Genomic DNA, 26,742 nt, shown 5'->3' on the forward strand with positions numbered 1-26,742 from the left:
TGGTTGTTGGTGGCTAGAGCCAATCACAGCTGTCGTCTAGGTCAACACCAAATTTTTATTGGATAATGTGTAATGTACACAGGTCGTTGTATGGCTCTCACGGAATTACATTTTAAAATATGTGGCGTTCATGGCTCTCTCAGTCAAAAAGGTTCCTGACCCCTGATATAGAGCATCTGCTCTACAGTTGCCAATGAAAGCAGTGCTTCTCTGGAATAATGGGTTTTTAACTTAAGAACCAACTCTGAACCATGTAACTGATTATGTTTCCCTCTTTGCAATGGTTGCTAGGAAGCTCAAAGCCATTATTACAGCCTGACTCTTGAACATGCTTAAGAATTTACACTATAACCTGACCAGGCAGTGGCACACTGGATAGAGCATCGGACTAGGACCCAGAGGACCCAGGTTTGAAAGCCCAACGTTGCCAGCTTGAGTGCAGGCTTATCTGGTTTGAGTAAGGCTCACCAGCTTGAGCCCAATGTTGCTGGCTTGAGCAAGGGGGTCACTCGGCCTACTGTAGCCCCCCGGTCAAGGCACATATGGGAAGGCAATCAGTGAACAACTAAGGTGTCACAACGAAGAATTGATGCTTCTCCTCTCTCTTCATTCCTGTCTGTCCCTATCTGTCCCTCTCTCTATCTTTCTCTGTCTCTGCTCCCCCCCATAAAAGAATTTACATTATACATACTTATCTCACCCCTGGTTTCCTCTTATTGTCCTCTTACCTTTGGTTTTCCTTTCTCCAATTTTCTCACTTGTTTAGCTTATTTTTATGTACTATGATTATTTTTATAAAACACCTCAAATCTTTTGTAGAAGGAGCTTTTAAAAAAAGAGCTCATAGCCCTGGCCGGTTGGCTCAGCGGTAGAGCGTCGGCCTAGCGTGCGGAGGACCCGGGTTCGATTCCCGGCCAGGGCACATAGGAGAAGCGCCCATTTGCTTCTCCACCCCTCCGCCGCGCTTTCCTCTCTGTCTCTCTCTTCCCCTCCCGCAGCCGAGGCTCCATTGGAGCAAAGATGGCCCGGGCGCTGGGCATGGCTCTGTGGCCTCTGCCTCAGGCGCTAGAGTGGCTCTGGTCGCAATATGGCGACGCCCAGGATGGGCAGAGCATCGCCCCCTGGGGGGCAGAGCACCGCCCCTGGTGGGCGTGCCGGGTGGATCCCGGTCGGGCGCATGCGGGAGTCTGTCTGACTGTCTCTCCCTGTTTCCAGCTTCAGAAAAATGAAAAAAAAAAAAAAAGAAAAAAAAAAAAAGAGCTCATAATTTTAAGTTTTACTTATATATTTAACAAAATATATACATAAAATAAACAATGAATTAACTAACATAAAGCTATATGCACATCACAGAAATCTAAAACAATACACAGAGCACATATGTACATATGCCACAATCACAACCCCCCAATGTCACACTCCCATGCGAGTGCGCGCTCGCGCGCGCGCGCACACACACACACACGAACACACATGTTGTGTACATACCAAGCTGCTCTGCAAGGATCCGGCCCTTCTCTGTGGGAATAACCCTTTCTTCCTCCATGTCACACTTGTTTCCCACCAGGATAACCTGTGCATTGTCCCAGGAGTAGGTCTTGATCTGAGTAGCCCTAGAGAGCAATGGAGAAAGGATCATGTTAATGACATCCCTCCATCCCAGGTTGAAAAGATTTTCATGCATCCTTTTTTTTTTTTTTTTCTTTCTTTCTTTCTTTCTTTCTTTCTTTCTTTCTTTCTTTCTTTCTTTCTTTCTTTCTTTCTTTCTTCTTTCTTTCTTTCTTTCTTTCTTTCTTCTTTCTTTCTTTCTTTTTTTTTTTTTTACAGAGACAGAGTCAGAGAGAGGGATAGACAGGGACAGACAGACAGGAATGGAGAGAGATGAGAAGCATCAATCATTAGCTTTTTGTTGCGACACGTTAGTTGTTCATTGACTGCTTTCTCATATGTGCCTTGACCACGGGCCTTCAGCAGACTGAGTAACCCCTTGCTCGAGCCTGTGACTTTGGGTCCAAGCTGGTGAGCTTTGCTCAAACCAGATGAGCCCGTGCTCAAGCTGGCTACCTCGGGGTCTCGAACCTGAATCCTCGGCATCCCAGTCCGAAGCTCTATCCACTGTGCCACCGCCTGGTCAGGCTATAGAGACATCTTTTTGTAGGAATGGGCCTAACTCTGTCCCCAACCATCCCATTAGGTAGAAAAGATTACTTTCCCTTTTGTTCCTCTACATGTTTACTGTGGTTACTGTTACATTTCGCTGAATTTTATTTATCCTTCCTTTGAGGGTAGTGACAGGCTTATTTATCTTTGGGGTGCCTGCCCCCCACAAAGAGCACAGAGCAGAGAAATTGACAGTGAATGTCTGATGAATGAATAAGCCAATAAATGGTTAATCCTGAAACAGATCTAAAACTATGACCTTATCCTGACACTGACCCTCAATCTAACTCAATCCTAACTACAACCCAGACCAATTACTGACCCTGCTCCTAAAGCTGACCCCACCATCAACCTTTTCTTAAGTATAAGAAGCCATTCCCTCAAAGGATAGAATTTACCCAACCACCATTTGTTGTGGGCCAGCAAACAGCTGTGTTTCATGCTGAGCACCGGGCCTAGGAGGCAGGTTGAGGCTAGGCTGGGACCAAGTTTCTCAGAGGCAAAACTCAAAGACCAGGGCTTGAGAGAGATACACTCAGTCGGCAGCCTCGGGGCAGTAACTGGATCCAGCTCTCCATGTTTCCTCCTGCAACTCTTCCTGTCATTCTCTTTCCTCCTACCACCCCATCCACCCTCAGCTCCCAGATTAGCAACTCAGGTTATTCTCGGAGGAATCGTCACCAGGTGTTAAAATCACTGTGTTCCTGAAGCAGAATGCACACAGACTGATGGAGAAAGGGAAGGAGGTCAAGGCCAACAGGGAATGAGCAGTGTGAACACTCTTGAAGGAAGAGCTCATCACTCCACAGGGGGTGGTAGGAGGAAGGGAGAAAAATCATGACTGAAGGGAAGGAAGGGAATAAGAAAGGGAAAAAGGAGGAGAAAAATGAGGAGTAAAGAGAAAATAGAAAGGAAAAGAGAAAGAAGGAAGGTAGAGAGGAGGTGTTAAAGGGAAAGGGCAGGAAGAAGAGGATGATCGAGAAGCTGAAATGACCATCATGAATGATAGACATACAGATGGCACCCTGGACTGCTGCTCAGAACATGGGGGTGTGCCAGGCAGCCTGCAAGGTCACTCTAAGCTCAAGGCCCCGAGACACAGACAGTGCTTTATAAAGTCATGGTAACCGTTCCTTGGGAAATGGGAAGTCCTCAAAGGGCAGCTGTTGGCCAAAGAGAGCTTGGCACTGGCCAGCAGTGTTGCTGTGTGCCCAGCCTGCTTAGCCACTCTGATTCTGAACAGCCACAGTACAAATGCTCCACCTTCCCCCATTCTTCTCCTGTCCTGATAGGGGCACAGAGTCCTGGCCCACCCCCTTCACCAGCCCGTCCCCTCATGCTCCCTTCTCCCTGTGAGTTATGCTCCAGGAAGAAAGATGTAAGGTGCTCAGAAGTTGTACCACTGGGGAGCTTTGCTGATTTCCATTGTGAATTGAATCTTTACCAACTTGGATTGGATGTGCTTTTGGATCCCCAGCTGAGCTCAGGGATAAACTTTATAGGGAAGCAGAATGTGGATTCACTCACTACTATGGCCAGAATGATTTTTCTAAAACATTAATCTGAACCTATTGGTTCCCCGCTCCAGTGTCATCACCTGTGGAATAAAATCCACACTTCTTACCCCAGCACACAAAATCCTTCATGACCTCTGCTCTTTCTATCCTCTTGTCCACCTTCTTGCCTTTGCACATCTGCATTTCCCCCCTGGAACAGCCTCATCCACTCACCCCTCTGGCTAACTTCTGTTCATCTTACAACATGCAGCATATGTTAGTAACTCCAGGATACCTCCCCTGTGTCTCCAAGCTAGGTCAGAGCCCTTCACTGGGTTCCCACAGCCTCAGTGACTCTCTTCATCACTGCACCTGTCACATGATATTTTCATTGCCTGCTTACTGATCTGTCCTCTCCTCTCATCCGTGAATTCCTAGAGGACAGGAGCCAATCTGATTCATCTAGACTTCTCTAGCCCATTGTACAAGGCCTACCATATTTTAGGTTTTCTTGAACAGCTGGATGGATGGATGGATGGATGGATGGATGGATGGATGGGCAAATGAATGAATGAATAAATCTCATACCAATCTTGGACAGCATTGAAGGACTCCTCATTGGTGATATCATACATTAGAATGAAGCCCATAGCCCCACGGTAATAGGCTGTGGTGATGGTCCGGTACCGCTCTTGCCCAGCTGTGTCCTGGGTGGGAAAAAGAAAGAGTCAGCCTCCTAGAAGATTTGCTTGTGTTCCTAAAATGTCCCAGAACAATTAAGTAATAGGATATCCTATAATGTGTCCTGTATTATACTTGGTGACTAGAATAAAATGGTTTATAAAAACTTATAGAAATTAATAAGAATATAATTAAAATCCCAACAGAAAAAGCAAGAGGAATGAACAATTTATAGAAGTGTAAATGGGTATTTATTACATAAAAAGGTTTTAACCTTATTTTTAGTTATAATTCCCATTATAGATGAGGAAATAGCAAAATATCAACTTGGCAGCTGCTGATGGTAGTGGAACTTGGTTCAATCTCGATGGAAATCAATTTAGAAGTCTCAAGAGCATTAAAAATATTTGTATCATTTGACCCAGAATTTTTCCACCTAAAAACTTTTCCTACAAAATCAGAAAATCAGATAAATACCTAATCACAACAAGGTCTGTTACCACTTTATTTAGACAGTGATAAAATATCATCAACTTATATATTCAAGAATAGGATAATAGTTAAAACATAAGAGGTTTTATGTTTTTTTTGTAAGAATATTTAATGGCATGGGGCAATGCTTGTATTTGTGATATCACTTTTGTAAGTATATATGCATAAAAGAAATCTGGAAAGAAACACGTCAAAAGTTAATAGTTACCTCTGTACAAGAGACAATTACCAGGATTTTAATTTTCTTCATGTATATTTATTTCTTTTTCCATTGATTTGAGAGAGAGGAACAAAGGAGCATCAACCCATTGTTTCACATAGTTGTTCCATTTAGCTGTGTACTCATTGGATGCTTCTCTACATGCCCCGACCGGGGTGGGGGGTGGGGGAGGCAGGGGTCAAACCTGTGAACTTTGGCACAATAGATGGATGCTTTATCCATTGAGCAACCCAGCCAGGGCTCTTTATGTATTTTTATTTTTATTTTTCCCAAGTGAGAAGCAGGGGGTAGGCAGACAGACAGACTCTTGCATGCGCCCGACCAGGATCCACCCGGCATGCCCACCAGGGGGCAATCGGAGCCATTCTAGCACCTAAGGTGGAGGCCATGTAGCCATCCTTAGCACCCGGGCCAACTTTGCTCCAATGGAGCCTTAGCTGCGGGAGGGGAAGAGAGAGGTAGAGAGGAAGGAGAGGGAGAAGGGTGGAGAAGCAGATGGGCACTTCTCCTGTGTGCCCTGACCAGGAATCAAACCTGGGACTTCCACTCGCTGGGCTGATGCTCTACTGCTGAGCCAACCAGCCAGAGCCTCATGTATTTTTATTTCCATTACAATAAGCATATATTATTCTTATATAAGGAAAAATAAATATTTTTACTAAAAAAATTATTAAGAAGTCTTTATGTCAAGCAGCTCACAATCTAGTTGTAAAGACAAACATGTAAGCAACCCAGCAAAAATAAGGGACGCTTCACAAATGTCTACACAGTCCTTATGTGAAGGATCACCGAATCTTCTGTTTCATTACAGTTTTAGAATGCATGATGCTTGAGCATGTATAAAAACATTTCCTCATATATTAGCTCATTTAAACTTTATCATATCCCTGTGAGGTAGGTGTTATTAGTATTTACATATTATGGTTGAGAATTCAAAAAAGTAGACAGGGTAAGTGACTTTCCTACAGTCTCAAAGCTGGTGACAAAAGCTATGCCTTACATCCAGGGTTTCTGAATCCAAGTCCAATGCACATACCACTATATCTCAATCAATGAAAGATTTATCCATAAGCACATACTGGACACCATCTATAATGATAATGGGAACAATAATAATCACAGCAAGCCATTATTTGTATATATGTTGTACCTGTTATCCACAAACTTTAGAAAAATCCTGTAGGGTATATGTTATTACCCCATTTTACTGATGAGAAAATTGAGGTTCAGAGAGATTGCCAATGTCAGAACTGGGATTGAAAACAAGTCTGTCTGACTCCTACACCCATCACAGTATCTTGCCTTGGCCAGGAACCATACTTTGTGTGATATGAAAATGGAACAAGCACCATCCCTGACCTGAGGACACCTCAGTAAAAGTGCAGGGGTGGCTACAACATAACAATAACATATCAAACCGATAGTTAGCAATATGTGGCAGTATGTCATCAGTGCCAGATAACTTGTATAAAGAAAATGTGTCACACAAGTCAGGTGAGGTAGAGTCATGGTGGTTTTAGGTAGTTATGGAAGGTGTCACTGCAGAGATAGTATATCAGTTAGGATAGACTGGGTTATTCAGCAACAAGCAAGCACTAATCTCAGCAGTTTAAACAACAGGGGTTTATTTTTCACTATTGTTACATATGCACTAAGGGTTGGCTGGGTGCTCTGCTTTTTGTCCTTTTTCTTTTTTTCTTTCTTTCTTTCTTTCTTTTTTTTTTTTTTGTATTTTTTCTGAAGTTGGAAACGGGGAGGCAGTCAGACAGACTCCCGCATGCCCCTGACCGGGATCCACCCGGCACGCCCACCAGGGGGTGATGCTCCGCCCATCTGGGGTGTCGCTCTGTTGTAACCAGAGCCATTCTAGTACCTGAGGCAGAAGCCACAAAGCCATCCTCAGCGCCTGGGCCAACCCTGCTCCAATGGAGCCTTGGCTGCAGGAGGGGAAGAGAGAGACAGAGAGGAAGGAGAAGGGGAGGGGTGGAGAAGCAGATGGGTGCCTCTCCTGTGTGCCCTGGCCGGGAATCGAACCCAAGACTCCTGCACGCCAGGCCGATGCTCTACCACTGAGCCAGCTGGCCAGGGCCTTGTTCCTTTTTCTAGGATAAAGACTGACAGAGCAGTTACCAGAGGGAAAGAAAATGCATGATTCATGTATTGGCTCTTAAAACTTCCACTTTTCCCACTTCACTGGCCAAAGCAAGTCACCTGCCCACCATCCAAGAAAGTGCAATCCTATAATATGCTGAGGAGAAGTGGAAATGTGATAGACAGCATAATGATAGGTGAATCTGTACCAAGCACAGAAACACTGATTGAAGATGTGCTTATTTGGCAGTAGAAGGAGGACAATGGGGACTTTTCTACTGAAGAATTTTCCAAGCAGAGAAGTGAAGGAAAGATAATTTGGCAGAAGAAAGTTTTTGCTCGTAAGTAGAACTTAAGGAATAATGGGGAATGGGTAGGCAATGAAAGAGCTTTGAAAGTCATGCTGTGGTATTCGGACTTAATCTTTTAGGACAAAAAATTCTGAGACATGGAATTGACATGACTGGATCTAAATTTCAAAAAGATCACTGACTATGATATGGAAAATGGGCTAGAGGGAGAAGACATGGGAAGCAGAAAGGCCAGGTAGAAGACCTCTGCACTGGTTAAGGTGAGACCCGATCAGGATTTGAACTAGAGTGGTAGCAATGGGGATGGGGCAGAACCAGATTCAAGAGGTGTTTAAGCGGTGAATTATAGGACATGGTGACAGATTAGATGTGAAGAGATGAGATGAGAAACGAAAGATAGCAGATGCTTCTGGCAGGGTTCAGCTTCTCCTTATCCTCAGCCATTCAGCTCTGGCCCAGACTTGCACAATGTTACTCAGCCAAACAAAATCTGCATGTAACACACCCACTATCCTTGGAGAGCACACGAATCACCATCTCCTGTTCATTGAGCATGGTCTTGGGTATCTTACTCTTCATCTCAAGAAGCTTATCTGAGTATTTCTTCTGGGCACACATAGTACTTCTTCCTAAGAGGTGTGGCAGATAGAATTTTCTTGAGCTAGTGAATTAAGTGATTGGATGAATATATATATTAGTGAATAAATGAAGAGATGGATGAGTGAGTTAACATCTAATACTGGGAATCTTAAGCACTTCTGAGAGAAATATTCACCGTCTGACATACCTACACAAAAGTTCTGTGTGTGTGGACCTATGAAACAGTGTAGCTGTACTGGATCCAACCCTCCCATGTCCTTGCCTCTGCTTCCTGAGCTCCTCAGAGCCAACACCACAGATGAGGCTCCTCCCATGTATCTGCAGCGTCAGACACGAAATCTCATCTCCTTGAGATGAGAATCAAGCCACTCCCTCCAGACTGGTTATATAGAGGCCCAGGCAGAATTTCTGAGCAACTCATCAGGTCTCAACTCACCCCGCCTGTGTTATACTGTTTCTCTGTGAGAGCTTCTAGTCCTCCATCTCTACCTGGAGCCTGGCCCTGTGCCCCAGTTCTTTGTCAGAAGAGTCCTGTCACCAATTGATGCCCAATTAATTGAAAATACAGGTTTGGAATAATAAATGAGCTTCAACATAGAATCAGTTTCATCTCTGTACTCTCAGTGCCTGGAACAGAGTTGGGCACAGAGTAGGGATTCAAGCATCACTTGTGAAACAAAAAGGCCATATTTTGAGGTTAAGAGCATGGCATTAATTTTTGGGTATGAGTCCCTGTTCTGCCACTTACTATGTGGTTATGGGAGGCAGTCTCTAAAATGGCTCCCAGTGAGTGCCATCTCTGTGTATTCATGTTCTGTATGACCCCCTCCTTGGGCAATTTACCTACTGGGGCCTTAGTTTCTTTTTCTATAAAAATGGGAATAATAACAATATGTTATATCATAAATTTATTGTGAAGATTAAGAAAGTTATTATATCTAAAATGCCTGGGACAGTTGCTAGCACACAATGCCTGATGGGCATCAGTTATTTTTGTACTTCTAGAGTCAGACCCAGGGTCTGCCCAGCTGGAGTGGATGAGTCTAATGCCATGTGTCACTTCCATCTCATTAAACCTGTCCAGGGCTGCCTCCAGCAAGAGTCTTAACATGAAGCATCCCTCAGAGAGTAGCAAATGGCCAGAAAGAAAGGGAATGAATGAGTGTTAAGAGTCGAGTAGGTGCCTGACCAGGTGGTGACGCAGTGGATAGAGCGTCGGACTGGGATGCCGAGGACCCAGGTTCGAGACCCCGAGGTGACCAGCTTGAGCACGAGCTCATCTGGTTTGAGCAAAAGCTCACCAGCTTGGACCCAAGGTCGCTGGCTCGAGCAAGGGGTCACTCGGTCTGCTGAAGGCCCATGGTCAAGGCACATATGAGAAAGCAATCAATGAACAATTAAAGTGTCGCAATGCGCAACGAAAAACTAATGATTGATGCTTCTCATGTCTCCGTTCCTATCTGTCTGTCCCTGTCTATCCCTCTCTCTGACTCTCTCTCTGTCTCTGTAAAAATAAATAAATAAATAAAAATAAAATAAATAAAAAGTATTATATTAGAGCCAAATCAGAACAACAATCATCCAAAAAAACCCAAAAAACAGTAAAGTAGGCCTTGGCCTAACTTCTAATCAGCCGATCACCACCTGTGTGATTTTGGACAGCTTGTTTTTTTGTTTGTTTGTTTGTTTTAATTTATTGATTTTAGAGAGAGAGGAAGAGGAAGGCAGGGGGGAGAGAAAAAGAGAAAAAAAAAGAGAAAGATGGACATCAATCTGTTCCTACATGTGTCCTGACCAGGATCGAATCTACAACCTTTGTGTGTTGGAATGATACTCTAAGAGCTATCTGGCCAGGGCAACAGCTTGAATTTGTTTTTTCATCTCTTCCTCACATCTGGACTGGAAATAATAATGCCTACTTTGCAGGGGTTTGTAATGAAATAAGATGTTTTTTAAGTGCCTAGCTCATAAGAGGAATTCAAATGTAGGAATTTATCATTTTCATGACTATTTAATTTTTCTAAGCCTTAATTTCCTCATCAGTAAAGTGGTGATAATAAAACCAACCTTGAAGTGGCTATGTAAAGGATTAGAGATAATGCAGGGGGTAGAGCCTGGCAGGATGCCAGGCACATAGTAGATTCTCAATAAAGCTAAGAGTAGCTACTGCTCTTACTGCTGATGTTGTTATTGCTCTTTCACCTTAAGATAAACAAGATTGGAAACAACAACAACCCAGCTGTCACAATCCTGTGTGCTCAGTGAATAGCACCTAAACCTTCCTCTCCTTTATTTTTGAAAATTACTTTGATGAACATTGATTATCTTCCCACTGTTGCGAGTCAGAAATAGAACCAGAAAGGAGACAGGAAGGAAAAGAAAGTGGCATGACTCACTGGCTACTTGAGGAAAGAGACTATGACAGCAAGAGTAATCAGTTCACTTCCAAGAAACAGACATTCATTGAGATCTTCATATGGGCAGAACAAACATTAAGCCAGAAAGTGGACACCAAGGTGAGCAAGCCACTGCCCTGGCCTCCAGCAGCTCCATCAGTGTGGTGGACAGATACAGGAGCAAGGGGGAAGGGAACTAACATCAATTGAACACTGATTATGTGCCAGGTTTTTTGATAAGTGCTTTACATATGGGATCTTAGTTATTATTTGTAGTAACAAAATAAAACTGCTAGTTGAACATTATTATATGCCAGGCCCTTTTCCTATTTTATTTAATTTTCAGCCCTGGCCGGTTGGCTCAGTGGTAGAGCATCGGCCTGGCGTGCGGAAGTCCCGGGTTTGATTCCCGGCCAGGGCACACAGGAGAGGCGCCCATCTGCTTCTCCACCCCTCCCCCTCTCCTTCCTCTCTGTCTCTCTCTTCCCCTCCCGCAGCCGAGGCTCCATTGGAACAAAAGATGGCCCGGGCACTGGGGATGGCTCCTTGGCCTCTGCCTCAGGCGCTAGAGTGGCTCTGGTCGCGACAGAGCGACGCCCTGGATGGGCAGAGCATCACCCCTGGTGGGCATGCCAGGTGGATCCCGGTCGGGCGCATGTGGGAGTCTGTCTGACTGCCTCCCCGTTTCCAGCTTTAGAAAAAAAAAATTTTTCAAAAGAGCCTTGAAATACTGTTATTTCTATTTACACATAAAGAAAGGTTATTATTATTATTTTTTTTCATTTTTCTGAAGCTGGAAACGGGGAGAGACAGTCAGACAGACTCCCGCATGCGCCCGACCGGGATCCACCCGGCACGCCCACCAGGGGCTACGCTCTGCCCACCAGGGGGCGATAATCTGCCCATCCTGGGCGTCGCCATGTTGCCACCAGAGCCACTCTAGCGCCTGAGGCAGAGGCCACAGAGCCAACCCCAGCGCCCGGGCCATCTTTGCTCCAGTGGAGCCTTGGCTGCGGGAGGGGAAGAGAGAGACAGAGAGGAAAGTGCGGCGGAGGGGTGGAGAAGCAAATGGGCGCTTCTCCTGTGTGCCCTGGCCGGGAATCGAACCCGGGTCCTCCGCACGCTAGGCCGACGCTCTACCGCTGAGCCAACCGGCCAGGGCCACATAAAGAAAGGTTAAAAATTAAGATCTTGCAAACGGTTCATAGCCAACTGAGATTCAAATCTGGGTCTGTCTGATTCCAAAGCCTGTGCTCTTCTCAGGATGACCTTTACTCTACCTTATTTCTCTTAATTGCTACATCAGCCTGGACCAGGACAAACTTGAATCCCTATTTTATATATAAATTAATTGAAGGTCCAGAGATTAAGGAAATTGCTAGAGTCATGAACTATAAGAATGCAGAATAAGGCCCTGGCCGGTTGGCTCAGCGGTAGAGTGTCGGCCTGGCGTGCGGGGGACCCGGGTTCGATTCCCGGCCAGGGCACATAGGAGAAGCACCCATTTGCTTCTCCACCCCCCCTTCTTCCTCTCTGTCTCTCTCTTCCCCTCCCACAGCCAAGGCTCCATTGGAGCAAAGATGGCCCGGGCGCTGGGGATGGCTCCTTGGCCTCTGCCCCAGGCACTAGAGTGGCTCTGGTCGCGGCAGAGCGACGCCCCCGAGGGGCAGAGCATCGCCCCCTGGTGGGCAGAGCGTCGCCCCTGGTGGGCATGTCGGGTGGATCCCGGCCGGGCGCATGCGGGAGTCTGTCTGACTGTCTCTCCCCGTTTCCAGCTTCAGAAAAATACAAAAAAAAAAAAAAAAAAGAATGCAGAGTAAGGATTCAAGTTCTGTCTTTGTGAATATTTTTTAAACATACTTGAGCACTTTTATTTACTTATTTTAAAGTCCTTGTCTTATAATTTTTTAAAAAGATTTTGTTTATTCATTTTAGAGAGGAGAGAGAAGGGGGGGAGCAGGAAGCATCAACTCCCATATGTGCCTTGACCAGGCAAATCCAGGGTTTCGAACTGGTGACCTCAGCATTCCAGGTTGACGCTTTATCCTCTGTGTCACCACAGGTCAGGCAATGTCTTTGTAAATTTTTTTTTTTTTTGTATTTTTCTGAAGTTGGAAACAGGGAGGCAGTCAGACTCCCGCATGCACCCAACCAGGATCCACCCGGCACGCCCACCAGAGGCCGATGCTCTGCCCATCTGGGGCGTCGCTCTGTTGCAACCAGAGCCATTCTAGCATCTGAGGCAGAGGCCACAGAGCCATCCTCAGCGCCCGGGCCAACTTTGCTCCAATGGAGCCTTGGCTGCGGGAGGGGAAGAGAGAGACAGAGAGGAAGGAGAGGGGGAGGGGTGGAGAAGCAGATGGGTGCTTCTCCTGTGTGCCCTGGCCAGGAATCGAACCCAGGACTCCTGCACGCCAGGCCGACGCTCTACCACTGAGCCAACCGGCCAGGGCCTGTCTTTGTGAATTTTTAACAGAACCTACAGCCCAGCCAGGGTGCGTATTCTTGATCCCTTCCCACCCCCTAGGACAGGACCTAGACTACTCTGTAGCCTCCCACATAGGAGCTCCTCTTACTATGTCTAAGAGGCCAAGTCTCCCCTCCACTGGTGGGTAAGGCTAGAAATCACCCAGAAAGCTTAAATGGAACCACACGTGTCTAGCACACAAGTTATGTGTAACCAATGTTAGTTATCTTCTCTGTCTTCTATTGTATCATCAATTCAAACAGACCATTTCTTTCTGAAATTTCCTCATGGTTGCCCACACATGCCACACTCATTTCTGCTCCGTATTTCTGTTCATGCTACTCTCTCTGCCACGTATGTCCTCTCCCATCGCCTTCACTTGTCTTGACTACTAGATTGTTGAATTCTAAAGTTAAAAGGAAACCTTAAAAGCTATTCAATACACCTTCTCACTCAAAATAGAAATACCTTCCACAGCATACTTGTATTGAGTGTTTCCAATGTTGGATGCCCACCCTTGAAAGGCAGCCATTCCACTGATAGATCAGATTATTAGAATATTTATTCCTTCTGTTGAGCTAAAATCTGCATGTGGTAATTTCTATTCATTGATTTTTGTTCCCTGGAGACACAAAGAATAAATCTAATTTTTCACTCATGTGGCAGCCCTCCAAATATTTAAATCCTATGATTATTTAGCTCTTAGAGTTTACAAAGTGTTTTTTTTTGTTTTTTTTTTATTATCTCAGTCAATTCCCAGAGTTCCCATGAGAGAAGGATCAATATCCTCCTTTCACAAAAGAGGCAACCGGAGCTTGAAGAGGTGAAAGACAGTGAATGATGAAAAGGGGCTTCTGGCTGCAAGGAAACAGTGCTCTTTGCAGAGGGATACATCTCTGATATTTTATATCATCTGTCACAGGGACCTTGACAATTAGCAGAATGATCACAACAGTGATGGGAATTTGAAATGGTAACAACTGAAAGAAGGAAGATGTTTAGTACTCTGGGGAATGGTATCACTATCTTCAAATATCTAAAGTTCATAATTCAGTCTTCCTCCTTTCCCTTTCTCTCCTTTCAAATCTTCACTGGGTGCTGATTCTGTGGCAAGTGTTGGCTAGGTCCTGAAGATCAAAGGATGAGTAGCACACAATACCTGCTTGATTCATGGGATGGGGATTCTGAAGCCAGAGGCCCATTCCCATAGCCTTCCTAGTGCCTTTCCTTGAGGCAACACCCTTTGGCACTCTGCTCAGCAGAGAAGCTGCCCTGACCCTCCTGGCAAAGTTGAATGTTTCAATTATGTGCTCTACTGGCACCGAGTGCTTTGCTTTTGTAGCACTCATCCCCACTGTAATTTTGCATTTACTTGTGTAATTATTTGATTAAGGTCTGTCTCCCCTGGCAAACTGCAAGAGCCACAAGAACAAAATGTCTGGTTTTGCTTACTATTGTGTCTGGCACAGCCCTGGCACATAGGATGGGGTGGTTTTCAATGAATACTTGTTAAAAGATGGATTTATTGGGTGTCGGCAACATTTTTTTAAAAATTGATTTTAGAGCCTGACCTGTGGTGGCGCAGTGGCTAAGGCATCGACCTGGAACGTTAAGGTCGCTGGTTCAAAGCCCTGGGCTTGCCTGGTCAAGGCACATATGGGAGTTGATGCTTCCTGCTCCCTGACCCCCCGTCTCTCTCTCTCTCCTCTTTAAAATGAATAAATAAAATCTTTTAAAAAATTGATTTTAGGCCCTGGCCAGTTGGCTGAGTGGTAGAGCATCAGCCCGGCATGTGGATGTCTGGGTTCGATTCCTGGTCAGGGCACACAGGAGAAGCGTCCATCTGCTTCTTTTTTTTTTTTTTTTCTGAAGCTGGAAACGGGGAGAGACAGTCAGACAGACTCCTGCATGTGCCCCACCGGGATCCACCCAGCACGCCCACCAGGGGGCAATGCTCTGCCCCTCTGGGGCGTCGCTCTGTTGCGACCAGAGCCACTCTAGTGCCTGGGGCAGAGGCCAAGGAGCCATCCCCAGTGCCCGGGCCATCTTTGCTCCAATGGAGCCTCGCTGCAGGAGGGGAAGAGAGAGACAGAGCGGAAGGAGAGGGGGAGGGGTGGAGAAGCAGATGGATGCTTCTCCTGTGTGCCCTGGCCGGGAATTGAACCCGGGACTTCTGCACGCCAGGCTGACGCTCTACCACTGAGCCAACCGGCCAGGGCCGCGTCCATCTGCTTCTATAAGAAATTTAAAAAAAAATTGATTTTAGAGAGAGAAGGAAGGAGAGAGGGAAAGAGAGAGAGCAAGAGAGAGAGAGGGAAACGTTGGTTTGTTGTTCCACTTATTTTTGCATTCATTGGTTGATTCTTGCAGGTACCCTGACTGGGGATTGAACCTGCAACCTTGGCATATCAGGACAACACTCTAACCAACTGAGGTACCTAGCCAGGGCTGCAACATTTTTGATAGAGCACCCTGAATGTCAGATGGCTCACTCTAAAATCCAAATTTCATCATCTCCCTCTCAGTCCTTTCCTAGCCTCCCACAGTCCACACCGTGGGGTCCAAGCTTCTCAGTGAACACACAGACCCTTCCTGATCCTTCCCTCTTACTCTTCCACTGAACAAGTGAGTTCCAGATTTGCCTAACTACTTGTGATCTCCCAAACACACTGTTCTTTCATACACCTGGTACTTTTGCTGATATGCTGATCTTTGCCTGGAATCGCCTTTTCTTTTATAATTTACAACCTATTAAAAAATCACATCCTCTCTGAAGCTTTCTCTGACCTCCTTTCCCCTCACAAAGTAACTTCCTCCTCTGCCCTTTCATGGTTTGGCATTATATCACTGAATACATCACATTTATTATAGTTACTGGCTCATTTATCTGTCTCTTCTTTCAGATTATGAGCATCTTGAGACCCAATCTTATATTTAGCTAAATCCCAGGCACTCAACTATAGCATCTTGTACATAGTAGACACTTTATAAGAATGCTATTGAATGAAACCCAGGAGCTGACAGTGTGCTCATGTAGAACCTCAGGATTGGTTGGAAAAGGGTCTCTGAGGTCATACAAACCACCTCCGCTTTCTAGTTCCTTTCCATCTCGTAGACAAAAAGGGGAGGCCCTGATCAGTGACAGACTCGGGAGGTCACACATCTAATAAGACGTTATCTCTGGAGCCTCTATCCCTTGTTCTTGCCCTGTTATATATCTGATCCCCAGCCAGATTCCTCTCTCCCTTCTCTCCAATTCATTACCCCCAGGCCAGATTGGGGGGTGGGGGTGATACGCATTAGGGATGCAGGTAATGAGAGCTTCCCGCTAACTCTCTCTACTCCCACCATCCAACCCACAGCTGCCAACCTCCACGCCCTTTCTATACTGCAGCAACTGGCAGAAGAGGCCATTATGTACCAAGGGAATGGGAGGAAACTGGAGGGAAAGCATTTTGGAAGGTTCAGTGGAGCTAGGGAGAAGCAGAGGACTGAGGAATAGAGAGCCAGCTCCCTTGGAGCTGGCTTGGTGTTACACCCATCGATCCTCAGCAGTACAGACGACACTATAGAGCAGTGGTCCCCAACCCCCAGGCCACGGACTGGTACAAGCCCGCAGAGAAAGAATAAATAACTTACATTATTTCCGTTTTATTTATAATTAAGTCTGAACGATGTTTTATTTTTAAAAAATGATCAAATTCACTCTGTTACATCCGTCTAAGACTCACTCCTAATGCTTGTCTCGGTCACGTGATACATTTATCCGTCCCACCCTAAAGGCCGGTCCGTGAAAATATTTTCTGACATTAAACCGGTCCGTGGCTCAAAAAAGGTTGGGGACCACTGCTATAGAGCACCCTACAGTTCACAAGCATTTCTGTTGCATCATCTCATTGGATCCTAGCAATGACCCTGTGATGCAGACTTTTTAAAAAATTGATTCTTAGAGAAAGAGAGGAAGGGAGGGAAAGAAACATATTTTAGAGAGAGAGAAGCATTAATTTGTAGTTCCATTTAGTTGTGCATTCATTGGTCACTTCCCATATGTACCCTAACCGGTGATCACACCCACAACCTTGGTGTTTTGGGATGACGCTCTATCCAATTGAGCTAACCGTCCAGGGACTTGTGGTGCAGACTTTTTACAGCCAGAAAAAACTAATCATCTTAGGGCTCATTAAGTCTGGCAGTTTATTCTGCAGGTAGGGAAAGAGACCTGGAGAGGTGAAGTGACTTTCCCAAGGTCACACAGCTACTTACTTTCCAGTTTGGCTAAGACTCTAATCCAAATGTTCTGACTTCACATGCAGTGTTCTTTCCAGCATGCCATGTATTAGAAGCACTATTGATGTATAGGTGAGAAAACTGGAGTTCAAGGGCACATAGCTAGTAACTCGTAGATCCTTGAGGGCAGAAGGCAGGAAAGAGGTCACTGGAATCCAGGACTGGGGATTACAAAGCACTTCCTGCCCACTGCAATCCTATCTAACTCTTGAGGTCCAAGCCAAATGTCACCTATTCTGGGAAGTTCTTTGGAATCCAGCATTGAAATTCATCATCATTCCTTTCAGGCTTCCACCAAATGTACTTGGCCTTTATATTAGCGACAATGGAGCACAGACCCAATTCCATCTAAGCTGGGCATCTCCACTTAGTCTGAATGTCTCTGACATATCCATAATTGACTACTAATTATAACCTATTTCATCGTATCTTCTCTAGCTAATAAGCCCTCATCAGTACCCAGCACAGATCTGGGCACATAGCAGGTATTTTAAAGATACCTGCCGAATGAACCATCACCCATAACACTCCAGTGCTTTGGCATGGCCAAATTTAGCGTCAGAGTTGCCAACCAATTTCCCCTTTACTCTTTTTAACTCCAATTGACATCAGCATCATTCAGAGCAGTCTGATAAGTCTCTCTGGGGAATTCATTTAATTTACCACCTGCTGTACCATTTATGTGACTCACCCAACTCCCCTTCAAGACAGGAAGTGGTGGGGAAAGAAGTGAGGTGGGAGAGAGCCAGGAGGAAAAAGAGAAGCTTGGAACAAGATTATACTTAATAGATCCCTGGGTCACAGCTAGTAAAAAGAACAAAAATCGGGTTTTATATGAACTAAGAAATTGCTTTTGATAAAAATAGGACATGAAAGTTTGCAGAAAGCAAATGGTTAATAAATATATAAATGATTGTGCAATAAGTAACCAGAGAAATGCAATTTGAAATGACGTGATGCCATTTTTTACCTATTGAATCAGATAATATTTGAAGCTGGCAGAGGTAGAGTAAAATAGAAATTTCACTACTAAAAATCTGTTTAGAGAAAATAATCTGAAACCTAGACAATGTTTTACACACAGGGATGGTTACTGATCACTGCAAAATGGTTATAACAGCCCCAAACTGAGAAAGAGTTAAATGAGGCCAGAGACTATGCCTCATTCTTTTACCTTTGTTTATAGTGCCCAACACATGGTAAGCTCAACAAGTATTAATGAATGAACATGGCGCATCCTCCCTATAAAGTTCAATAAAGTCATTAAAAACATAGTCCTAAAGATCTTCTAACAATGTTAGCTATACATAAAATGTTATATAAAACAGGCAGAAAACTGAATGTACAGTATGACTTAAACTATGTTAAAAATTCAGAAAAGAAACTGGAAAGAAACCAACCAAATCAATATTTCTTCTTTATGCTTGGCTCTAATTTTTTTAAAATCTTTTATTGAATTCACTGGGGTGACATTAGTTAACAAAATATACAGGTTTCAAGTGTACAATTCTATAATACATCATCTGTACATTGCACTGTGTGTTCACCACCCCAAGTCAAGTCTTCCTCCATCACCATCTATCCCCCCTCTACCCTCCTCCACCTCCCCTCACTTCTTTCTCCTCCTGCAATTCCCACTCTATTGTCTGTATCTATAAGTATTTTTCTTTGCTTAATCCCTTCACCTTTTTCATTCAACCCCCTCTCCTCTGACAGCTGTCAGTCTGTTCTCCATATCTGAGTCTGTTTCTATTTCGTTTGCTGGTTTATTTTATTAGATTCCACATATAAGTGAAATCATATGGTATTTGTCTTTCTCTGACTGGCTTATTTTACTTAGCATAATGCTTTCCAGGTCCATTCATACTGTCACAAAAGATAAGATTTCCTTCTTTTTTATGGCCAAGTAGTTTTCCATTGTGTAAATGTACCACAGCTTTTTTGTACTCATCTACTGATGGTACTTGGGCTGTTTCTAGATCTTGGCTATTGTAAATAATGCTGCAGTGAAGATAGGGGTGTATATATACTTCCAAATTAGTGTTTTGGGTTTCTTTGGATATATTCATAGAAGAATTGCTGGGTCATGACACACATTTTAAATTTTTTGAGGTAACTTCATACTGCTTTCCATAGCGGCTGCACCAGTCTGCATTCCCACCAACAGTGCATGAGGGTTCCCTTTTCTCCATATACACACCAACACTTGTTTCTTGTTAATTTATTGATGATAGCAATTCTGACAGGTGTGAGGTGATGTCTCATTGTGGTTTTAATGTGCATTTCTCTGATGATCAGCGACATTGAACATCCTTTATATATCTATTGGCACTTGGCTCTAATTTCAAAGTATTTTTAAGTTTAGCATATCTTACTTTTATAATTAAGAAAAACTAAACCCATAGTAAGAACTGGCAGCTGCTATTACTATATTATTATTTATTTTTTTTTTTTAATTTTTTTTTTTTGCATTTTTCTGAAGCTGGAAACAGGGAGAGACAGTCAGACAGACTCCCGCATGCGCCCTACCGGGATCCACCCGGCACACCCACCATGGGGCGATGCTCTGCCCACCAGGGGGCGGTGCTCTGCCCATCCTGGGCGTCGCCATGTTGCGAACAGAGCCACTCTAGCGCCTGAGGCAGAGGCCACAGAGCCATCCCCAGCGCCCGGGCCATTTTTGCTCCAATGGAGCCTTGGCTGCGGGAGGGGAAGAGAGAGACAGAGAGGAAGGCGCGGCGGAGGGGTGGAGAAGCAAATGGGCGCTTCTCCTGTGTGCCCTGGCCGGGAATCAAACCCGGGTCCTCCGCACGCTAGGCCGACGCTCTACCGCTGAGCCAACCGGCCAGGGCTATTACTATGTTATTAATAGTATAGGGAGAAGGGATTATGGGAAAAACATGGAGCACAAACCATGAGTTGACAATTGTAGATGGTTGATGGGGTCCATGGACTATTTAGTCTCCTTACTCAAGGCAATGTTTGAAATTTTCCATAATAAACAGCTAAAAAATAATAATAAGGCCTGAAACAGCACAGCATTTGGGGAGAGAACAAGTTCTGTTTTCACTGGTGTGTAAAATACAATATTCATGGATTCTAAGATGTCCACCTTTTTTACATCTCTGAAATAAGGATGTATCTTACAATTGATAGTGTTTTAGATTTCCAAAACGCAGTACTTAAAATACTAGGTGGAGGAAAAAGTAGTTAGGAAGTGAGGCTGGAGCTAGGTCATGGAGGTCTTGAATGCCAGACCAGGTGCTTAAACATTGTCCTACAGAGAACAGGGAGTCACTGAGGGGTCTACTGATGTCCATATAGGGCCTATGGCCTAGATCAGGGGTCCCCAAACTACGGCCCGCAGGCCACATGCGGCCCCCTGAGACCATTTATCCGGCCCGCCACACTTCCAGAAGGGGCACCTCTTTCATTGGTGGTCAGTGAGAGGAGTAAAGTACGGTGTCGCTCACATACAGTACTACTTCCGGTGACGTGGGACGTATGCGTCACGGCTCCGGAAGCGTGTCCTATCACTTGTTAGGGCTAGCAGTGACAAATATGGATCTGGACATTGACCATCTCATTAGCCAAAAGCAGGACCATAGTTCCCATTGAAATACTGGTCAGTTTGTTGATTTAAATTTACTTGTTATTTATTTTAAATATTGTATTTGTTCCCGTTTTGTTTTTTTACTTTAAAATAAGATATGTGCAGTGTGCATGGGGATTTGTTCATAGTTTTTTTTTATAGTCCGGCCCTCCAACGGTCTGAGGGACAGTAAACTGGCCCCCTGTGTTAAAAGTTTGGGGACCCCTGGCCTAGATGATATTCAGGAAGAGTGGGTTGTTAAATGGCGAGGCCACTGAGGATGGGGGTCACTGCTGCTTATGCCAAAGATCAGGAAAGCTGGCCTTTGGGAGAAGTGTTTGAGGCCTTACTCTCCCCACCTTCTTGTCATCTCATGAGTCCCAGTTCTCTCCAGCTCTGCAGGGTAGAATCACTGGGTTGTCTGATAAAGTTGTCTTTCTCCCTCCAATCCCCCACATGGCTTCCGTTTTCCTGATAGTAAGAAATATTTTCCCCAAACTTGAGTCAGCACCACAGCTGACATGAATATCCACAGGCCTGGGTCCCATAGCACTTTCTGATATGACATTCCAAAGCCCAAAACCTCAGCTTGTCGCCTGGCTCAGGGACTACTCATGAACTCATTACCAAACAGAGAAACAGAGGAAATTCCCAGAACTTCTGTGACTTAACTAGGAAGAAAGTCCAGGAACTCCATCCCACCCTGTGCTGTGTTTTCCTTTCAGTCCTTTCTTTTGGGAGTTGGCCCCAGTCACCATAGCAAACAAATTCTCGGAGGATCATTAGCATACAGGTGCCAGAATATTCTAAAAATAGGATAAGCATTCAGCTCCACAAAGCAAATGCCTTGAAATTTATTCACAAGGGAGAGGAGACAATCATCTGAGAGGGAGGGGAACCTGTCAGAGGCAGCCTGTCAGTAGTAAGGGAGCCACATGACATAGGCTGGATAAGGAGGCCGGGCAGGATTTAAATTTGCCACTAACTTGCTTTGGGGGCTTATGAATACCTCTCACTCTGGGCCTTGGATTTTCCATTTTAAAGTAGAGACATTAGGCTAGATGATTTTAATAACCACTTGTAGCTCTAAGGAGTCTGAATAAATAGTAATAATAATAATTGCTGGGTCAGGGGCATGGAAGGATTGAGCAAAAAAGGACAAAAAAATAACCTCTTGGACACGGACAACAGTGTGGTGACTATAGCAGGGACAGGGAGGAGGGAAAAGGGGGGTTAGTGGTGATGGATGGAGACTCGTCTTGGAGGGGTAAACACACAAAATACAGTGTGTAAAAGATGTGTTATAGAATTTGGCACCTAAAAACCTGTATATAATTTTGTTAACCAGTGTTACCCCAATAAATTCAATTCAAAAATAACTGCTAACATGAATTGAGTATTTACAAAGTGTCAGGCACTGTGACAAGTGCTTTCATGCATTACTTCATCAATCCTCACAACCAGCTCTTTAAGGCAGGTAGGACAGAGAAGGTCAGTACTTGCCCAGGTTAGCAATGTTGGAGCTAGGAATTTGACCCCTGTGTCTACTGCTTATCAGGATGTTAGGTTACTCCACGTACCCCTGGTTTTCTAACCTAACAGTTTCACTGCCTTAAGCTCATGCTATTCCCCCCTCCCCATTCTTTCCCTCAGGTTCTTACCACCCTGGATATTCCTCAGGGCCCAAGCATTGTGTTCCTCAAAATCTCTGTGCTTTGCTCACGTTGGTGCCTCTGCCTGGAACACCCTGACCCCTGTACTGCCAAACCAGTCACTACTTACCACTCAAATGCTTCCCCCTCTATGATTCACATTTCCCTCGATACCCACAGGCAGAAATAATGACTGGCTCCTCATTTGTTGAGACTTAAAAGTGTGTCTAGCACTGTGCTAATTCTTACAACTTTCTGAGAGGGGTTCTATTATCATACCTATTTTACAGATGAAGTTACTCAGAGGTTCAATACTTGCTGAAGGTCATATAGCTGACAAAGATCTGTAGTAGAAAGTCTGACCTCACAGCCTTTCTAAGCCCTATTATACCCTCTTTCTAATGAAATACTATATGAATTGCCAAGATGTTTGTCTCTTCCACCAGACTATAAACTCTTTACTTTTTTTTGTATTTTTGTTTTTAGGATTGACTGAACTGCTAGGAGGTAATTTGGAGCAGCAATACCTGGAGAAAAAAAATTAGGCTAGAATTAGAACAAAACTGGAGAAAAAAAACGATGAAATCTCTTGTTCTATCTAATCTTTGTTACTTTAAATCCCTTTGGGAACAAGACAAAAATATATTTTTAAAAATAATTCTATACCTTGGCATCCACTTCTGTTCCCATCTCAAGAGTTAGGATTATCTTCTCCAAGAAACCTCTTAAAATCCTCAATCTTATCATCCCCTTAATTTTAATGTTCTTCAGCACTTGTGTGTCATTTAATTAATTTTTTTTTTTCTTTTTTCATTTTTCTGAAGCTGAAAACGGGGAGAGAGAGTCAGACAGACTCCCGCATGCGCCCGACCGGGATCCACCCGGCACGCCCACCAGGGGGCGATGCTCTGCCCATCCTGGGCGTCGCCATGTTGCGATCAGAGCCACTCTAGCGCCTGAGGCAGAGGTCACAGAGCCATCCCCAGCGCCCGGGCCATCTTTGCTCCAATGGAGCCTTGGCTGCGGGAGGGGAAGAGAGAGACAGAGAGGAAAGCGTGGCGGAGGGGTGGAGAAGCAAATGGGCGCTTCTCCTGTGTGCCCTGGCCGGGAATCGAACCCGGGTCCTCCGCACGCTAGGCTTGTGTGTCATTTAAATCAAACACCATACACATTTAATAAGTGGGTACTGTTGAGGGGCAGCGGTAAAAGCATGGAGTTGGGGTCAAGCAAATACGAGTTCAAATTCCAGATCTGCCACTTTCTGGCATGTGACCTGGTATCTGACTTTCTGAGCTGATTCATTAGCTGTAAAAGGGAGCTGATAATAATATCCTTTTCTGGGTATTGTTGGGAGGCTAAAATGAGATAAGTGTTGTGACAATGCTTGGACAGATGTATAGTTCTGTACAACCATTAGTCATGTATGTTCAATTTACAGCTTGCCCTCAATAACTTCATTCTTCCCCTGATGCTACACCCACGACAGGCCTCAGCATCCCCAGGAAAGTGCAAGGAGGGAGGAGCCCAAGAAAGCAGGGCTGATAACTGCCTGAGCAAACTTCCTCTGGAAGGAAATTAAAGGGCTAATTATGCCTCTGCTGTTGGTAAATTTCCAGACCAGCCTTTGGGCTCAATCAGTTGACACAGCAACACACCAGTGGGGGAGGACAGTATTCTGAGGGCATTTTCTCTCCCTACCACATCCAACCTTAGAATCACCTCTGATTTTCTCTATTAACTCTTTCTCTTCCCCCTTACCTCCCTTACCTCTTCCTGCGAGTCCTACCTGAGGACACTGAAGGGTGCTGTGGGATCAGCCTGGAGCCCTGTTAACAACAGTCCCTGGGGAAGAGGCTAGGACATACTGGGTGGGCTCTAATATGACACTGAATTGTTGTTCAGTGTTAGGTCTCCCTTTTCCACACAGAAACAGGGTGGTCCAGTGGAAAGAGCCCCGGTTTGAGAGTGAGTCACAAAAGCCTGGGTTCAAGTCTCATGTAACCCATTAACCAGCTGTGTGATCTCTGGCAAAATACAAACACTTTACCTCTCTGGGCCTCAGGGTCTGCCTGTGTATGAGGAGGGTGACAAGACATCCGCTCAGGATCAAATGAGATCACGAATGTATCAGATGACCTGGCTGGACTGGCGTCCACGTGGCTGAGAGGAAGGCAGGTAAGAAAGCAGCATGCCCTGTCTACAGAGAGGCTAACCCCAGAGGAGCCTCAGACCTATCAGCCACTGAGGGCAGAACTGGTCAGAGGAGGTTCCTGAAGGAGGCAAAACTGAGAGAAAGGTCATATTCCAGGAACAGGGAGAATAGCTGGCCTTGACTTTCAGAGGTGTAAAGCCACAGCCTGAGCACTCACCTTCATTTTGCCAACCTCTACTGAATGCTTACTCCGCCAGGCCCTGTGCTGGGCAATGGAACTGTAGGTGGGAATCAGATGGTGCCCTGCCCTCAGGGAGCTTGCAGTCTGGGAGACAGACAAATTCCAGCTACTTGCAACACAGATGGTAAGTGAGGGAAGTAAAGGAGGAGCCCTTAACCCAGGCAGGGGGAGAGGTGGGTCAGCAAAGGTTTCCCAGAGGAGATTATACTTGAATCTAAGTGTTTAAAGTCAAATGGAAGCCTGGCTGTGTAGCTCAGCTGGTTGGAGCATTGTCCCGATGCACCAATGTTGTGGGTTTGATCCCCAGTCAGGGCATATGCAGGAGTTAACCAAAGAATGGATAAATAGGTGGAACAGCAGGTTGATGTTTCTCTCTCTCTCTCTCTCTCCCTTTCTCTAAAATCAATTTTTTAAAAATGTTCCTTTAAAAAAAAAGTCAGGCCTGACCTGTGGTGGCGCAGTGGATAAAGCGTCGACCTGGAAATGCTGAGGTCGCTGGTTTGAAACCCTGGGCTTGCCTGGTCAAGGCACATATGGGAGTTGATGCTTCCAGCTCCTCCCCCCTTCTCTCTCTCTGTCTCTCTCTCCTCTTTCTCCCTCTCCGTCTCTCTCTCCTCTCTAAAAATGAATAAATAAAATTAAAAAAAATTAAAAAAAAAAGTCAAATGGAAGTTTGCTGGTAGAAAATGGGGAGGCAGGGTAATCTCTAGAGAGGAGGGAAAGCAATAAGCAAAAAAGGGCATCTTAACTCTCACAGCCAAGAAGAGCCTAAGGAGCTGTGGCAATTAACTGTAACACGGTATCTGGATGAGATCCTGGAACATTAGGTAAAACCTAAGGAAATCTGAATACACTGTGGACTTTAGTTAATCATAATGTATCAATATTGGTTATTTAAAACAAATGTACCTGTTGGGCAAATGAGTTTGTAAAATCTGTATTTTTTGGGTTTGCTCACTTTTATTGTTAAAAATAGCCACTGCCCAGGTATGTGATTGGTGAAACTGCTAATTACCTTCCTGCTTGGGAAAGGCCATTGTTATGCTAATGTATGCTGGAGAAGGGGGTCTTTGTGGGCCCAGGTAGTTTTTTAGAAGAGGAGAAGGAGGCCATTTTTGGAGAGTGAGAGAGGGAGAAAGAAGCCAAGATGACAGGGTGCTGAAGGAGAGTCAGTTTGTGCAGAGATGAGGGGAAGAAGGTATGCAGATGGGGAACCAGAGGTGACTGAGGCTGGTGGGGGCCTTTCATGCTAGGAAAACCCAGATGTGTCAGTAGCTTTGTGAGCTCTGAATGAATGGGTTCTGGAGCCCTGTGTGTTTTTACTCGCTTGTCTGGTACGAGGCTAGAATAAAGGAATGGCCCACCAGTTTTAGGTTCTGCAGTTTCTTTACCTTCTGCCCGAATCTAATGGGAGCCTGCACCTGCCTGGCAACGACGGCGGTGGCGACTACTGGGCCATACAGTACCACACTAATGTAAAATGATAGTAACAGAGGAAACTGGGTATTGTGTAAAAAAGGAACTTGGTAGCATCTTTGCAATTTTTCTATAAATCTAAAACTGTTCTAAAAAATAAAGTTTTGCTTTTCTGGTTTGTTTGGGGTTTTTTTTGTTGTTGTTTGTTTTTAGTGCACTCTGTGTTTAGATTGGGGGTTTGGAGAGCATGTGGGGAGAGCACAGACTGCTTGAAGGATAAGTGACTGAGAATGGGCTGGGAAGATAGGAAAGGCCTAGAATGCCTGGCCAAAAAAAAAATAATTTTTTTTTTATATAATTTTTTTATTGGTTATCGAGGATCAGCCCTCCTTGGCTTTTAAGCAAGGGAGTGAGAGCATCAGAGAGCATATGGAGGGAACAGGACTGAGGGCAGGGAGATCCATTTGGGCTACCATTACAGTCTAAGG

General features: G+C 44.9%; 1 protein-coding gene across 1 annotated transcript in view; it reads right to left on the reverse strand.

The window, feature by feature from the left end:
• RAB3B (RAB3B, member RAS oncogene family) overlaps positions 1-26,742 on the reverse strand; it is a 69,767-nt gene that overhangs the window by 14,247 nt on the left and 28,778 nt on the right. The window contains exons 3-4 of the mRNA XM_066376256.1: positions 4,245-4,363; positions 1,489-1,613 (exon numbers count right to left, since the gene is read on the reverse strand). Of these exons, the coding sequence (XP_066232353.1) occupies positions 1,489-1,613; positions 4,245-4,363 (244 nt within the window). The remainder of the gene's footprint in view (positions 1-1,488; positions 1,614-4,244; positions 4,364-26,742) is intronic.

This window comes from Saccopteryx leptura, chromosome 3, assembly GCF_036850995.1.
Source record: "Saccopteryx leptura isolate mSacLep1 chromosome 3, mSacLep1_pri_phased_curated, whole genome shotgun sequence".
NCBI classification, from domain to species: domain Eukaryota; kingdom Metazoa; phylum Chordata; class Mammalia; order Chiroptera; family Emballonuridae; genus Saccopteryx; species Saccopteryx leptura.